This window comes from Cyprinus carpio, chromosome A8, assembly GCF_018340385.1.
Source record: "Cyprinus carpio isolate SPL01 chromosome A8, ASM1834038v1, whole genome shotgun sequence".
NCBI lineage: Eukaryota > Metazoa > Chordata > Actinopteri > Cypriniformes > Cyprinidae > Cyprinus > Cyprinus carpio.
Genome location: NC_056579.1, coordinates 15,455,922 through 15,472,138, shown reverse-complemented (window position 1 = coordinate 15,472,138; position 16,217 = coordinate 15,455,922). Strand labels below are relative to the sequence as shown.

Here is a 16,217-nt window from a genome sequence, read left to right as displayed (position 1 = left end):
CCCGGGTTCGTCTACCCGTCACAACATATAGTGTAAACATATTACTGACAATTTGATTATTTAATTAATAGTCTATATTTTACGGATAACTTAAACTATGTTAAAATAAATGTTACTGGAATAATTTGAGGAATGTTTCATTTGCATAGAACGTGTTTTCTTTCTTAATGCCGTATTGCACCTTCGCGTGAAGTTGAAAATCGATTCCTGAGCAATCGATGCCAACTTATTCAGCACCTTCACTTGGGACAGCGCCTTTGTAACGTCGGGACGTAAGAGGCAGCGTGTTAAGAAGCTTCCTAAGGGACACTTCAGGGAACACACTTAGGAACATAAACAACTTTGGTAAGATATAATCTTTCGAGTCTTCTTACCGCGCTAAAGAGTGAGCGTTATCGGGAAAACCGGGCCCTGGTATAATGTTCTGGTTATTCTAAGCATGTGCTGCAATTTTGTCCTCTGCCACTTTAAATGCTCAAGCTCTTTAAAGTGAGGTGGGTTATGATTGGCTGCCAATGTTTTTATTGTTATATTTGTGACGTGGCCTTTTCTATTCTCATAGAATTTGAACGATTACTAAAACTTTATAGTTATCGTTAACGTTGAAATTGTTGTATTTCTTGTGAACAGGGCTTTAGTTGTGCGTTAGCAGATCATAAAGAAACATACAAATGAAATCATACAAACATACACCTTTCAGCATATTTGTTTTTTTATCAATATCATGAATTATTAATTAATAAATAATATGCAGTGGTTGAGGAGTCAAACCACATGACATTTTATAACCTGAACTACCTTGCCTTGTCATACAAAATTAAAATTAACTGAATTTGAGAGACCTATTGATCTTGACATACAACCTGGAGGATCTATAGGGGTCCTCTCTAAGACATCACTTCCTGTTTTATCCATTTTTCTGATTGTCATAGAAAAGCGGCATTCAAGCAATTGAATGTTTTGAATTGCATTTTAATGCATTTTTGAATAATAATAATAAAAAAACACACTATTTGGTATATATATGCAGTATTTACATTTATTGTACACCAGATTTGTCAGAAATGTTAGATTAGGACATATACCCATAGAAAGTTTACATACAATTTATCGACCTAGACAACTACATGCAATTTTATACTGTACAAAGGCATGATTAATGCATTCACACAAGTCCATGCTCCAGATTGACCATGGGATTGTCACATTAATTAACATGATTTAAACACTTCAATGAACAAACAATGCTGCAAACTTTCTGAGTTGGTTTTTCAGTGCCACGTGACTGTAAAAAGGAGAAGGCAGCAGTATGGGACATTGTTTCCTACTGTCAATTACTTGGCATCTGTGTGATTAAAACATTAGCATGGCAATTTACCCAATTAGTCTGGCTAATTAGAAAATGGTGTTATAATAAATCTGTTCATACCCATTAAGTGAGTCTCTTGTGTGTTTGTTTGTTTATGTATGCATGTTTACAACTGAATGCAAATTATGCATTATTAAGTGATTGATTGTATGGGGGTATTTCTGCAACTTCAGTGGCCACTCTTTAACAGTCCACAGTCACAACAGTGCAAATGCAAAGAATATTTATGTTGTTCACTGATATATAAAAGAATCTGTTGGATAAAGTAAAGGACGGCTACAAAAATGTAGATACAAAGCCTCACTTATTAGTGTTGATAACAGTAGAAAGGCAAAAATGCTGTTACATACAATTGCAATTTTTGGTTGTGAATACAAACATTTAATAGTTCACTTCTTCAACACTGTATGATCATACCGAGGCCCGGAAGGGAACCTCAACTCTTGACGTACGTTCGGGTATGACAAATAGTGAGCAAAGTTACAATTCAACAGGTTTACAAGTATTTACAACTCGACAATCATACAAGTTACTATAACCACTAGAAATAAACCTACTATAGATTCAGCATCACATTCACTGTACAAACGATATTTATTCCCATGAAATTAGTTAATGTTACTGTTACTTTGATCAGAAGCAGAATTGGGGGAACTTATCAAGGTTTCGAGCATGTGGATCAGTAACTAGTAGTCCAATAGATAGGAAGCAGAGAAACATGGGAAAAGGCCAGTCACCTTTTTTGCCCAGAAAGAAATTAAATCACCATCTGCCCCCATTCATCCTCAGACAAAACCTGAAATTATTCCATCTGACCGTGTCTGGTCTCTACTATCAATCTCAAGGTTTTCATTAGCCCTAAAAATGTCACACGAACAGAGCCTCTATGATCCAAAAAATAAATAAAAATCAATAAAACATAAAAATATGGCAAAGAGAGAGGGAGCAAGTAATTGATACCACAAGCGATGTGTGAAATTTGGAGGTTCAGGTGGCGTTCTCTTCCTCATCATCCAGGTAGTAGTTGAGGGTGATAACAGCGCTGATAAATTCCCCCAGCTCCACAAAATCGGCCGTGATGATGTTTACTCCACTTTCCCCAGGTCGCTGTGAGCGGATCCACTGCATCATGCCAGGAAGAGCCCTGAGAAAACACATACATACACTCTGTTTCAGTCTAAGGGGATTTGTTCCCAAACCAAACATCAGCGAACACAATAGCTCAGTTGCAAAATATAGTGAGCTGCCTCGCTGCCTGCTGCCTACAAAGGCAGCTGCCTTTTAAGGTGGTATCCTGACTGAAATCAAGTGTAGCGTTGGTTCTGGCAGGTCACATCAGACAAACTTGCATCAGATGACTCTCAGTGGATCCATGCCTACCCATAGTGATACAATGCCTATAACAGCATCCATATAGGTCCGTGTCTCTTTTGGTCATTTGATTTTCTACTTAAAATGAAATAAAGAGAAATGAGAAACGGTTTGATTTTCGTTTTTTCGTTTTGTTTAAGAAACAGAAAACTAAAATTTAGCTGGATTTTTCGTATTTTTGTTCATGGGTAAAAGATGAGATTGTGCTTTAATATTAGTTTTGAATATGTGGGCGGCGCTGAAACGCCCCTTTCATCCCACCGCAAGAAAAGCGGCAACTGCGAGCTCAGTTCATTTTTAACAGGAGAGAAGCGGCAGGCGACCAGAGTTTATTAAGCCTGCTGATTCTTTCCTTTACTATTCTTTTCCTAGATTAAAAAAAAAAATTAATTTAAAAAAGAAATAAAAATATTTTCACGGCTGCTGCATGTTATTGACAAAACAGAAATTACTTAATTCAGTGGCATTTGAATTTTACAATATGTGATCTACAACGACATGGAATATGATAGCCTACTCATTTTATTCTACATGCCTATTTTTTTTAAACTCACAGGTAACCTGTTTTCATTTGCTGTTACAAACAACAGCAACCGAAGCTATATCTTGTAGAGCACAACAAGTAGGGTACTGCACTTCTCCGGTCGGCGGATCCCGATTCGCACGCGCCATACCGGAAAGAGCTTCAGCTCCATCAGTTTTGGTCGTAAGACACCCTCAACGACAACAAAATGTTACAAAACTCTATTGTAAAATAAAGAAACCTAACAGGGTGTGCTTATCCTGCTCTTATCCATGCTAGGCTAGGCTGAACAGAACCATACCACCAATCCAAACTGTATGCTAATTGTCAATCATCTTTGACGATGGTGGTCCTGACAGAAATGTAACTTTATAAGTGACCAATTCGGATTGTCAGTTGCAAAGCATTATTCCATATAAATAGTGCTCCTCATGCAAAGTACACAACAATCTCAAATCACAAGTGATTTGCATCATGATGCAATACTTTAATAAGAAAAAAATATACATTTTGATAATAGTCTTTAATTAGTTTTAAATTACTTTTATTAGTTATTTAAGTTCATTTTTAAATTGATTATTATTTGAATGTTTATATTTTATTTTCATAATTGCTTTATGTCATAACTTTGACTTTTTGCCACGTAAGAAAACCAATCATGCTTTCCTAAACCGTAACTATAACATACAAGTCATAATTATAACAAAAACTGAAAGTATGAGATAATAAGTCATAATTCTTAAATTAAGAAGTCAAAATGAAAAGTGAGAGTATGAGATAATAAGTACTTATGAAATTAAAAAAGTCATAATTATTACTTTTTAAATTGCAATTTGTTTGTCCTAAGTTCATGTTTTTAAGTTTTTTTATGTTATAACTTTGAACTTTTAATGTCACAATTATGATTTTTATGTCATAATTATTTACCAAAGCAAGATTTTTTTCTTATGTTGCTTAAATAGGCTTTCATAGTCTTAGCAGGAAGCATGATTAAATTGTGTGACTAGGATACTGTCTAGGCAGGAAGCTCACTAAATTTCAGAACAGATCTAATATGCAATGTTTGCTGGATCTGTCTATAAATTGTCTGCAGGTGGTGATGCACCAGAAGTGGGGTCACATCAGCAGACACAGACTCATTCCTGTGAGGGCTATGACTCAGGAGTTATCTCATGCTCTGCTGCTCACTCCCAGATGATCCAAGGGCTAGAAGGCTTTATCAGCTAATAAGATGCCATGCTTGTCAGATTGCAGTGTGCTGGCAGAGGCCATATCATTTTACTCTCTGTGCACCACCTCTCCCCTCATCTATAATTAATTTGCCATCAGCCCATTCGATGCAAAAAATAAAGACACATTCGACCAAACTATCACATTGGCTTTGGCCTGGATAAAATGAACTTAAACGTATGACCAAAGTGTGCATTTTCCTTAGAAAATAGAGATTTGATGCTTGAGATGTTGCTACATATATAAGTTTCTTCTGTGTTAAAATGATGTTGTTTAATTTACGACTTTGATATGCCACACCTGTGAGGTGGATGGATTATCCGGCAAAGGAGAAATGCTCACTAACACAGATTTAGACAGATATTTTGAACAATATTTGAGAGAAATAGGCCTTTTGTGTACATAGAAAAAGTCTTAGATCTTTGAGTTCAGCTCATGAAAAATGGGGGCAAAAACATAAGTGTTGCATTTATAATTTTGTTCAGTGTATTTATATATTATATTACTGCAATATTATTATTATTTAATATCTTTTAAACAATCTATACTGTATAAAGCACTATAGAGGTAAAAGTGACATCATTTGACTTGATCTGAAACATGCTGTTGAGATTAAGGTGCAATTTATGTCCTACCAACGATACTGTTTTTAATGCATTTGAAGATGAAACGTCTCATGGAGCATGTTGCGTTGTGGGAAACAGTAACACAAATGCAGTATCTTCATATACATACATCAGATTTCAGCAAATATAGTGGGTAATCCAGAACTACAGAAATATGTGGGGAAGTTTGTTGGTGGTATTTTTTAAAATTAATAAATGCATGAAATATTTGAATGCTTTTTTTTCAGTATTTAGTATTGCATATTTAGCGCCAATTTTATGTACTGCATCTGTGATAAAGAATATGAAAAGTTATTTAAACGTCTGGGTAAGAACATCTTTTGCAAAAATAGTTTTACAAATATTTATTATCTAATCAGCTGGAAAAAATATATTTTCCAAATATTTCTTCCTCAGAAATACTAAAAGAATCATTCCTTTAGAAACCCAGAATCACTGAGAGGAATCTAATTATTCAATTCCTTTACAATTCCAATGGCTAGTTATTATAGCTGTGCTTAGCTGCATGCCCAGTGGCACACAATATATCATGCCTGCTGACAGGCGAGAAGGAATAACAGAAGATCATCCTCTGATAGCCACAGATGCCAATGTATTCCATGCAGGAAGCAGAAGTACCCCCTCTTAGTCATTTGAATGAGCAGAATATTGGTGCACTCTAGAATTAATGCACTGAATATGTTGTTCTGTCATCCAGAGTCATTTCGAAATCTGCGTTCTGCCAAGAGTTTCATGTTTCTAACCAAGCCTGACAAATCCTGATGAGTAAAACCCAAGAGACTCTGAACAACGGCTAATAACTGTAATGAGTAATTAAATCGGGACTGTAAAAAATCTGCCTAGTGCTGATTTGAAGATAACAGAGAGTGACATCTAATGAGTCAGCATGTTCTTTGATGCCAACCATTTCACAGGATGGATTTTGTAACAGTGTACAATAGCTTACCTCTCTGTGATGGTCTCCCTCAGACCGCTGGTGACACCCTTCATGACGGTGCTTGCTTTGGGAGTGAGAACCACTTGAGACACAAAAAAGGTGCCCTTACGTCTCCGATCCTTTACTGAGGCTTGAAGGAACTGAATGAGCTTCTCAGGATCTGTGGTATTGGCCCAAGGAGAAGGCATCATCTGACCAGGCCACAGGAAAGGAACCTCCAGAGCCATGGGATTGTGATAGAAGACCAGCACCTGATACTCCTTCTCCCAGAGGTACTTCAGGCTTACCTCTTGAGCAAACACTACTGGACAGAGTCGGTCCCCGAAGATGGTGCGAAGCATCTGGACCAGCTTCTCGTGATGGAGGTTCTGTACGCCGTAGAAGTGGTTGAAGTCCAGGAACACAACCTCGCGAGCATGGGAGGCCAGGAAGGTGCTGATCTGCTCCAGGCCTTCGCGTACGGTAGCGCTGAACAGGCCATGTGCAAAGAAGAGCTCGTTGTCGGGGTCTCTGGGTTTGGTGGATATGCGGAGGTCAAAGAAGCGGATGCCCGCCTCCAGCTGGGTGGTGAAGTTCATGGTCTGTGTCGCCAGCCACTTCCTCATCAGCTTCTTGGCCACTGTGCCAAACACAGAGACAAAGTTCTGCACGGTCTCAGGCTGCTCCGGCCCAACTGGTGAGGCTTCGTCGATGTAAAAACTAAAGGAGTCGTGGGAACCTGGATGAGAAGATTTCTGAGTTAGTGATATTTATTAAGAGAGAACATAAAAATGATGATGACATCTGAGTGAACAAATGCAATGCTAGTCTTTGTGGAATGACAGACAACATTCACTTTGCTATAGAAGAAAGGCCCCATAAAAATATTAATATAATATAATATAATATAATATAATATAATATTCAAAGGTTGAAATCAATCAATCAATCAATCAAAGGTTACAGTAAAGACATTTATAATGTTACAAATGATTTTATCTCAAATAAATGCTGTTCTTCTGAACTTTCTATTCATCAAAGAATCCTGAAAAAAGTATCGTGTAATTGATGTTGTTATTAGATTTGTATTGTTAGTTGAGTGAATCGTTACATCCCTCATATTAAAATGATTTCTGAATGATCATGTGACACTCATTACTGGCATAATGGCTGCTGAAAATTCAGCTTTGCCATCACGGGAATAAATAATATTTTAAAATATAGTAGAAAACCGTTATTTTGGCTCCTTGCTGGTAAAGTTATAGAACAGCCCTGCTTTATGATCTTGTAGACTTCACAGACATGCACCAGACTATGAACGCACATCAAATGTGCCAATTGGGACAGGGCCATCTGCTCTAAAAATGATGAGAACAATGATTTTAAGGTAACTTGCACTAAAAAAGACACAAATCCAATACTGCCTGATAATCTGCTGTACTTTTGTACAGCAGGAACCTAAGAATACATATAATGGCTGTTGTAACGGTTAAATGGAATAATGGAATAATGCAATAGCCAACACTTGTATCCAGACTGCAGCAGAAGGAAACGCGTTGCCAGGGCCTACATGATAATAACATGGAGTTCACAAGCACGCTTTCAATTTAAATACAGAGCAAAGCCAGGTGCTATGTTTGATCTCCAAAAATCAAAACAACTATTTAAATAGATGCATTGCTAATTTAATTAAATGAAAGCATCAATCAGTCTATAACCTGTTCATGTGAGAGAGACTCTCCGAATATTATTTTTGATGAATAAACAATGCATCTCTGCATCTGAAGGCAGCACTGTAGCCATCAACATTCACCATGGGAAAGGGCCATTAGGCAAACAGCTGTCTGCTCGCCAAAGACATCTCGGCAATCACCACAACACCAAAACCAGTCGAAATGATGGAAGCATTAGATGCTGCTTTTTAACAAGCCAAGAAAGAAAGAAAGAAAAAGAAAGAAAGAAAGATTTGCTACAGTTTTCCCAGTTCATAGACAATCTGTCTCTATTATGACAATAAAGTGTGTCATATATCTAATAAATGCTCATTAAAAAGATCAGCCTGGAAATATGCAGATTTTGTTGCTGTTACCTCCTGTGTCAAATTCAGATTAATGAGTAAATATTACTCATTTCCCTCCTTGATATAGGTAATGCCTTCTGGTACGTGAAAACAGAGGGAAGTCTCCACTAACACAATTTCCATGTACATCTCATTGAATCAGAGACTGTGAAGGGTAAGATATGAGCATGATTATAAATCAGTTTTTACGGAAACAGCACTTTACTATTTAAACACATTTTCTCATTTATTGCTATCCTCTTTTATTACATTTAAAAATAAAATGAATAACTACTTGTCTTTTCTCCTTAAGGTGTTGTGCAAAACTTAAAAAAAGGAAAGTGAAATTTACACTGAAGCTTTATTGTTTAACAGAAGAAAACCATGTAAAATTCAACAGGTCTGAACAACTTCAGTGCATTTATTTGGCATTCTAATAGCTCCTCAGCTAAATGCAAAGGAGCATCTCCTTGTTATGAGATCCTTGCTTTGAGATGCACTGAGCTGATATTAGGAAGATTTGAGGAAAATTATTTCTGGGAAAATGGACCATTTAACAAAATGAAAGCGACTGACTAGGCTCATGTTTCACCCCTGAGAGGAGGCACATTAGAGTGGATTAAAGACTCATTCTTGTTTTTGAAACATGCAATCCAGAGATTTATCTAGAGAAGTCACAGACCTGTCTAGAGTAAAATAAATAAAAAGCTAATTATATTATCACACAAACAGAAAATATATAAATTAAAATAATTGTAATATAAACTTATGTTAATATTAAAATAAAATAAATAAAAAATATTACAAAATAATATTAGAATTATTATTATTAATAATAATAATTATTATTATTAACATACATCAGATAGTAAGAGTTATGACACAAAACACCTGTTCATAGCATCACTGAACAGAACCTAGGAGAAAGTGCTGCAGTGTTTACATCATAAGCCTTTATCTTCTGATTTAATGGGCTTTTGTTCATATACTGTACATATGCTTGATGAAGGCTAGCATGAATTATTTTCCAATATTATCTTTCAAAATCTCCCAGGGTTACCTGTCCAACATCACATAATGCAGCTCAGAGATATGCTGGTCATACTAAAAAACAAACCAGCAACAGCAAAACATACAGCAGATTCGATTCAAGGGTTTACGTGAACCCTTAAGCTGCTGTGTGATGATGTAACTACTCATCACAAAAGACTGACACATCACTGTCAACCACAGGGGATGTCCTCTCAAAAAAGGTAATCATTACAGGAAATATGGTACTCTTTTCCCCATGTATGATCACTTAATCTTTTCCATTTATCTTGTTTACTGAGACATGGCAGGCTAAAAATCCTCTCTTTTGAGTCTAAAGTGCAGGATTAATGGATGAACAGTTGGATGTATAGACAGATTTAAAGATGAATCAGACAAGAACAAATGGTGCCTGAGGACTGAATCCATTACGATTTTTCATGCCTCTAGCGCAACTAAGTAATTGAAATCATTTTGTATGTGGCCGTGTGTGATCAGTCAGAAAATAATTCCTACACTTCACCGCAGGAAACAAACAAGTGATAGGAGAAGAGAAAAATGGGTAATTCAAATAATTTTCAGAGAACAATTACCTGCAACAAAGGTGTGCCTCGAGTTTGATGATATATTTTTGCTTTCCAACTGAGCATGTACAGTAAGTCCAAGTGTTTAGCCAATAACTGATGGATGCTGTTCATGGACAGGAAAAAGACTTGGCATAGCAGATGAGTTTCTAAAGGCACTCTCCTGCTGCCTCAAGGGCAAATGGCTAGACTGGAGATCACGAGCATTTCTAACATACCACTGCAGTTAGATTACGAAGCCTCTGTGAAGCTCATCAACAAAAAGCTCTGGTTAGTGACGTAATCCTGCTTATTCTTCATTAGTGAATAGCTGGGTTTACATACGCTACCATGTATGAGAAATAGGGCAAGATAACTCCAGTTGTGCCCTGCAAACATCTTTACTGTTCATACAACAAAAAACAAATGTTTTTGAAGCTTTATTTTTAGCAATATATTTTTTAATATATTATATTATTTATAAACAATACATACATTGCAATAAAAAAATGCAATGTCTTTGAAATAGACATTTTTAATTTGTAATATACAAGTAAAACATGGATAGTATAAATCCATCAAAGCTTTATGCACAAACATTTTTCAAAGAAAATGATGGCATATGATGCAAAATATTACTGACTGGTTTGTAATTTTTAACCTATTCTTACTGATTAACACTATCACTCACTATAATTTTAACAAATCAGAATCTAGATACAGTACAGTTCACAAGTTTGGGGGCAGTAAGACTTTTTTAAACATTTTTTTTATTTTTATTTTTTGAAAACTTAACTGTTAAAGACCTGCTGTGAACTATGCTGTTGTTAATTGACCCTTTGCAAAGACCTGCCCCCCTTCATTACTGTTCCTATGTCTGACAAGTTACAGCGCTCTCACGCCACACATCATGTTCTCACGCAGTGAAAAATACATCGTGGAGCAAAGAGGAGACTGACAACGCGCCAACAGAAAAGACAGAGCAGGTTATTTTTGGTACAGTATGAAACAGTCTCAGCTTTCAAATTTTGTCATTTTTTGAAAGAAATTCAAACAATAAATACCATTTTGTGGCTCTTTAATGTGTCATTACAGATCGGTGTAGCTCCTTATTACAAGCAGCACGTGAAGTCTCTTGGCCTTTACTAGATATAGCATTTAATAAACATGACTAAACATCAGAAGATATTTTGTTTCAACCACAGAAAGATATCAATACACACTATTTTTTCAAGTTAAAGTCCAGCGCAGTTAATTTACTCTCCTGACTGGGTTTTCTTTTCTTTTTTTCTTTTTTTTGGACAAAATGGCAGATTCTGCAATAAGATTGGTCAGATCGCCTGTTTATCAAGCTTCCTTCAAAGGGTCAATTGATGGTATATGCTTTTGTCTATACAATCATAAATTAATACTTTTATTCAGTACGGATACATTAAATTGGTCAAATGTTACATTACATATATTTACAATGTTACAAAAGATTTATTTTTTAATTAAAAGTTGCCCTTTTTACAATTCATGGTTTCCACAAACTTTTTAAGCAGCACTGTTTTCATCATTGTTAATAATAAGAAATGTTTCTTTAGCCACAAATCAGCATATTAGAATGATTTTTAAAGGATCATTTGACACTGAAGACTGGAGTGATGCTGAAAATTCAGCTTCGCCATCACAGGAATAAATGACATTTAATTATTTAGTTATTTTAAATAAGCGCATAAAAGACTTCTTTAGTAAACATTAAAAATATTTACAACTTGTGAACAGTAGTGTAATGTTGCTTTTAATCAGCAAAATTTTCCATGTTTAATACATTGCAGAAAATAAAATGTTTATGTTTAAGATAAAAACATGTGTCATTTTCAAGATTAAAAAAAAACAAACAGATTTTTCTGTTTCTACAGTGTCTGTCATTGGCTGCCACTCAAAAGCTGATTACATGCTAAATATGATTAAGGGGCAGAAACATTCCCTTATGAGAGCCGCGGCATGAATACAAATTATGGAGCTCCATAAACACCTAATAAGACCAGGTTTCATTTCTGTCTCTGAACTGCAACACCCTGCGTACTTTCAAGGTACAGGTAGCTGATAAAGCAGCGGTGTCCTGTTCATTCTGTGGACCTGTCACTTCAGCACAGCCGCCTTCAGCAATGACACAATTCCTCTGCCCCTGTCCTGCTGCCTGTGCTGGTGACAATGCCAACTGTAACAGGGTGGCAACCTCATCAAGCCAGCCATCCAGCAGAGCACAGTAGTGTAAGAGCCACACAAAAGCCTGCCTCTGCAAAAAAAAGAAAAGAAAAAAAAAAAGGCATTTCTCTAAGATGCCTATTGTTTGCCGATAGGAGAATGATTCATGTTTTTGCAAGTGTGTATGTGGAGGACGACAAGCCAACCTCCAAAATACTGCCAACACTGATGTTGCAAGTAAACAATGTTGAGTTGCAACAGGAGGATCAGTCAAATCTTTAATCTTAGAGAGAGGTTTGAGAGGCTACAATGATTTCTTGAGCCTCTTAATTTGGAATGACTATAAAAAGAGTTCCGATAGAGGAAATAAAAGTCACACTAGAGTCTCTTAGCGCAAGCATTGACCTTCACACCACAGGAGGTGGCAGAGTCAGTTTTTGAGTGGCAGTGCTTAAAAATATCAGGCTCTATAATACGTCCACATACTGACTTTGATGATGTTTAAAGCAGATGGCTTTCTAAAAGGACTGTATTGGAAGGAATTGTTATTAGAAATGAGAAAGTTCAAGATTTTCTAATATGATGTATTTCCAAGGATATGTAGAGTGAGATTTGATTTTACTCTAAAATTGATTGGATTGTGAAAAGAGAAGCAAATTTGGTAGGTAGAACGGTTTAGAATGCATTAGTCGGGTTCTGGAAATAAAAATCACATTCATTTTTTTTCCATAGAGGAACTTGATTTGAATGATAACTTATAATTGTTAAAGACAGACCTAACTATGTGAACTATGAGGGTGTTAATGGTATGCTTTTCATGAAGCCATCAAAAATTATTTTTTATATAATCTTGTTAATCACTGGAATTCATGGTGAAAACTACATTATCCATGATTCTGCACATAAATCTCCATCAATCAGAGAATCGGGGCAAGCAAATTGCACCAAAAGAATTCCGCTCACTTCCAGGAAGCACCCCAAATGATTGAGTATGTTTCCCTATGCTCAAACTATTTATATACTAAATATATATTCATATTATGCAATAAAAATTTTCAATACAATCTTTAAATCAATAGTTATAGATTTTGAATTATTTCATTTGTAATGCTTCTTGGGTATTTGTTCCTTCATTAAAGCTAAGTGCAGTCTTTCTTTATCTTTGTCTTTTTATCCAATTTTATACCCCTTTTTTAAGCTTAAAATCCTAAATTAATTGTGATTTACTATGTAGCTTGTTGGTTAGGTTTATGGCTTTAACAGAGACTTTTTTAAATCTCCGTGGGAATAATATGCAGTAGAATAACACCAGCATAACACAAAAAAACAGGAACATGCATTAAAAAAAGTAAATAGGTCGATTCTGGATAATGGTGTCTTTAATATAGACTCACAGAAACAAAGTGCATTATGCAAGTTTCAAAAAAAAAAAAAAGCCTTTTTCTGGAGATTCTTGCAAACCTTCAGCAGTCTATGAAAGTGCCTCAGGCTGAAATAAAGCACTACTGAAATATGCATGAGACAAAGACGAATGATCAATGTTTATGTTTTAGGAATTTATCCTAAAATGACCATTGCTTTCTCTAATTATATCCATGTACATCTAAACTGAAAAACGTACTCTATTGCCAGTGGCTTAAGCATAATCTAACATGACTAACATGGGGTCTCAATAGATCAATGAATGGACATAAAAAAGCTTTCACTGTTGCAGATGATAAATGCATTTCTACAGTGTATGGATGGATACAAGGATAGATGGATAGACGGATAGACAGATCCTTTTTCATACAGCGTCAGTTGTATACAAGCCCCTGTGGCAGGGTGCTTACATTTTAATGGATCTTTTTTCCTTGTCCTTAAGAGCTAATCTTAACCGCGCATCGTAAGTCCTCAAAAGCTCACAGTTTTGCAAGATATCTGTGTGGGAGTGGTATGTTGCCAGAATTCTTACCGAAGACTAAATTTGTTTAGTGTTTACACTACAACTTTCCATCACCCACCTACAGCCTCGCCGACAATACTGTTTTACAAAAGTTTTACAAAAGAGTGATGATGGCAGTGGGTCAAGTTGTCCTTAAGTAGAATACTGCTTCTGTACTATTGCTGGAATGATGAATCTAGCACAGACTAGCATCAGTGGCATGAGGTGATCTTCTCATCTGTAGCCGTCCATGCAAATGATGCAGTTTAGTTTGCATTTATACAGTTTGTTGAAGTCAGAGCACTAACTGTATAGTACGATCATGAAATCAGAATATATAATTGATGATTAACAAGATGATTTGGAGGTGGCAGGGCAGTTAATTGGTCCCTGTGGCACAGGGTCAAAATCAGTGACACAGACATTAATCAGGGGTTTTAATCAGAGCTGTCCGTGCTGATTGTTCCAGCCTTTGGTGCAGTTCAACTACATATAGTCCTCTATATAAAACCCAAAACCTCTTACTTTCAGAGTCATTCAGATAAAAAGCCCTTTAAAAGCACAAGATGAAAACTGTGCATTTCACATTTGAAATAATAATAATGCAATCCTGGGTCATCTTGTTTGTTCATACTTTGCCCTGGGTTAGGATTCATCTGTATTTATTTGGCATTTGAAGTGTGGTTTAACCCTGCTCTCTTATAAATGCTATACTACCCCCTAAAATGTAAACTATTCATTTAAATAGATCCCTAGAAAGAATGAGAGCTCAGTCACTGATTAGATTTGTCTCAACAGAAAATACTGACATACTCTCAACAAGTGATGAATCATTATTGGTTGTACACCATGTACATGGGCAACGCCTGTATGCAAATCTTATTCCAATATGCCTTCCAATGTATTTTTTATTGCGCTGCACTTCAGGACAGTGTCAACAATCACAGTTTCTATAATTGCCATCTATGTCACATCTTTTAAGTCACAATTGGAGCATATTATGGGGAGTACCTGTGAGAAATGAGTTTTTGGATATGATGGAGAAAACTGGCATTGAATAAGGTGTTTTGCATTCTTAAAAATAAAGGTTCCTCAAGCGGGTTTTCATAGCAAAGCCATAGAAGAACCATACTGGGTTTCTCAAACATTTCAATGAATAGTTCTTGAGACTTCTTGTAAAGAACTACACTTTCCAGTGGAAAGGTTCCATACAGTATATGTTAAAGGTTCTTCATAGAACCACAGATGGAAATAAAGAACCTGTATGTTTATGAGTGTAGGTATTATGGAAATTATTACTTGTGTATAAGGTGTTTAGGGTTTTTAAGAGTATTGCCTGTGACTGAGTTGTAGCGTAAGGGGGAAAATAATAGTGAATTACAAGTGAATTATTCTTTACTTTGCTGATGTTTTATAATATATATATATATATATAATATATTTACTGCTCTTTTAACTACAATGTGGGTCCATGTATAATCTTTATTTTTATTATTAATGTTATTTCGTAATATTGTATCTGGTCAAGGCTGTGGCACACGTGTAATTTGTGTAGATTAATACATCGCAGAGACGGATTTCGAGCCCCGAGCAACATGTGTAATATTTGTTTTATTTAATTTGTGTTATTAGTATTATTATGAACTCGCTAGATTGGAGCAATATTAATGTCGACAACCTATTAGTCACACAATAGCTTATGTCATAAGCAGAACCCATTTTATCTACGTTTGGGTGACCTCTCAGTGCGATGTGCGTTTTGAAAGAGTTGATTTAAAAAAATGATAAAAAAAACTTTTTTTTTAAACGGTCAGTTAAGTCATTTAAGAACCTGACTCCAAGCAGCATATTTTATTTATATATAATCTGCAGCAATTTCTCACTGTCCAGTTAGTATTCCTCGCATCCGCGCATTAAAAGGCAAAATAAGGCTTACCCGGTATGGCGAGGTTGGTAAGAGGGATACTGTGCAAGGTGTCCGGTAAACTTGACATCCAGTCCGCATAGCGGAGTTCGCTCTTCCCCTGAGATGATGCCATGCCGTCGGTTCTGTGGTGCTCGGTGTCAGTGCTTCGCTCTGAGTGCTCTAGTATTCAGCGCCCGCGCTCGCGTGAGTTGACAGCGCGAGCATCACCACACCCCCGAGACGGCGCGCGCCGCTCATACTTCACAATTTCCCCTTCCTTCTGGATTTAAAGAGCGTCTTTACAAACATATACGCTCGTTGCATGTAAGATGTCTAAATTTTTCCTTCCCACGTGTTTGCTGTGTGGGCGCAGTATAGATAGACTTCAGCGCTCGTAATGTGCGGGGTTTTGATCGCGACTTTTGATGTTATTGATTTATTTATTTTTTTTGAGAGCAACAGGGCGGAAGATCCGTGCATTATACAAGGATCACCCTTTCACATTGGA

General features: G+C 36.3%; 1 protein-coding gene across 1 annotated transcript; it reads right to left on the bottom strand.

The window, feature by feature from the left end:
• Window positions 1-1,021: 1,021 nt before the first annotated feature.
• plcxd3 (phosphatidylinositol-specific phospholipase C, X domain containing 3) lies at window positions 1,022-16,076 on the bottom strand. Its single transcript, XM_042762472.1, has 3 exons — window positions 15,740-16,076; window positions 6,066-6,774; window positions 1,022-2,513 (listed from the first exon to the last, which is right to left on the bottom strand). Exons 1-3 carry the CDS (start codon window positions 15,840-15,842, stop codon window positions 2,357-2,359), a joined length of 969 nt encoding a protein of 322 aa, XP_042618406.1. The 5' UTR covers window positions 15,843-16,076; the 3' UTR covers window positions 1,022-2,356.
• Between the last annotated feature and the right edge of the window lie 141 nt (window positions 16,077-16,217).

What these genes read in the sequence shown, in the direction of transcription:
- plcxd3 (XM_042762472.1), bottom strand. Translation starts at nt 15,842, where the DNA reads ATGGCATCATCTCAGGGGAAGAGCGAACTCCGCTATGCGGACTGGATG. An exon ending in TACCAACCTCGCCATACCGG is followed by an intron (nt 6,775 to 15,739) that starts GTAAGCCTTATT and finishes CTTCTCATCCAG; the next exon opens with GTTCCCACGACTCCTTTAGT. An exon ending in AGGGAGACCATCACAGAGAG is followed by an intron (nt 2,514 to 6,065) that starts GTAAGCTATTGT and finishes GTGTTTTCTCAG; the next exon opens with GGCTCTTCCTGGCATGATGC.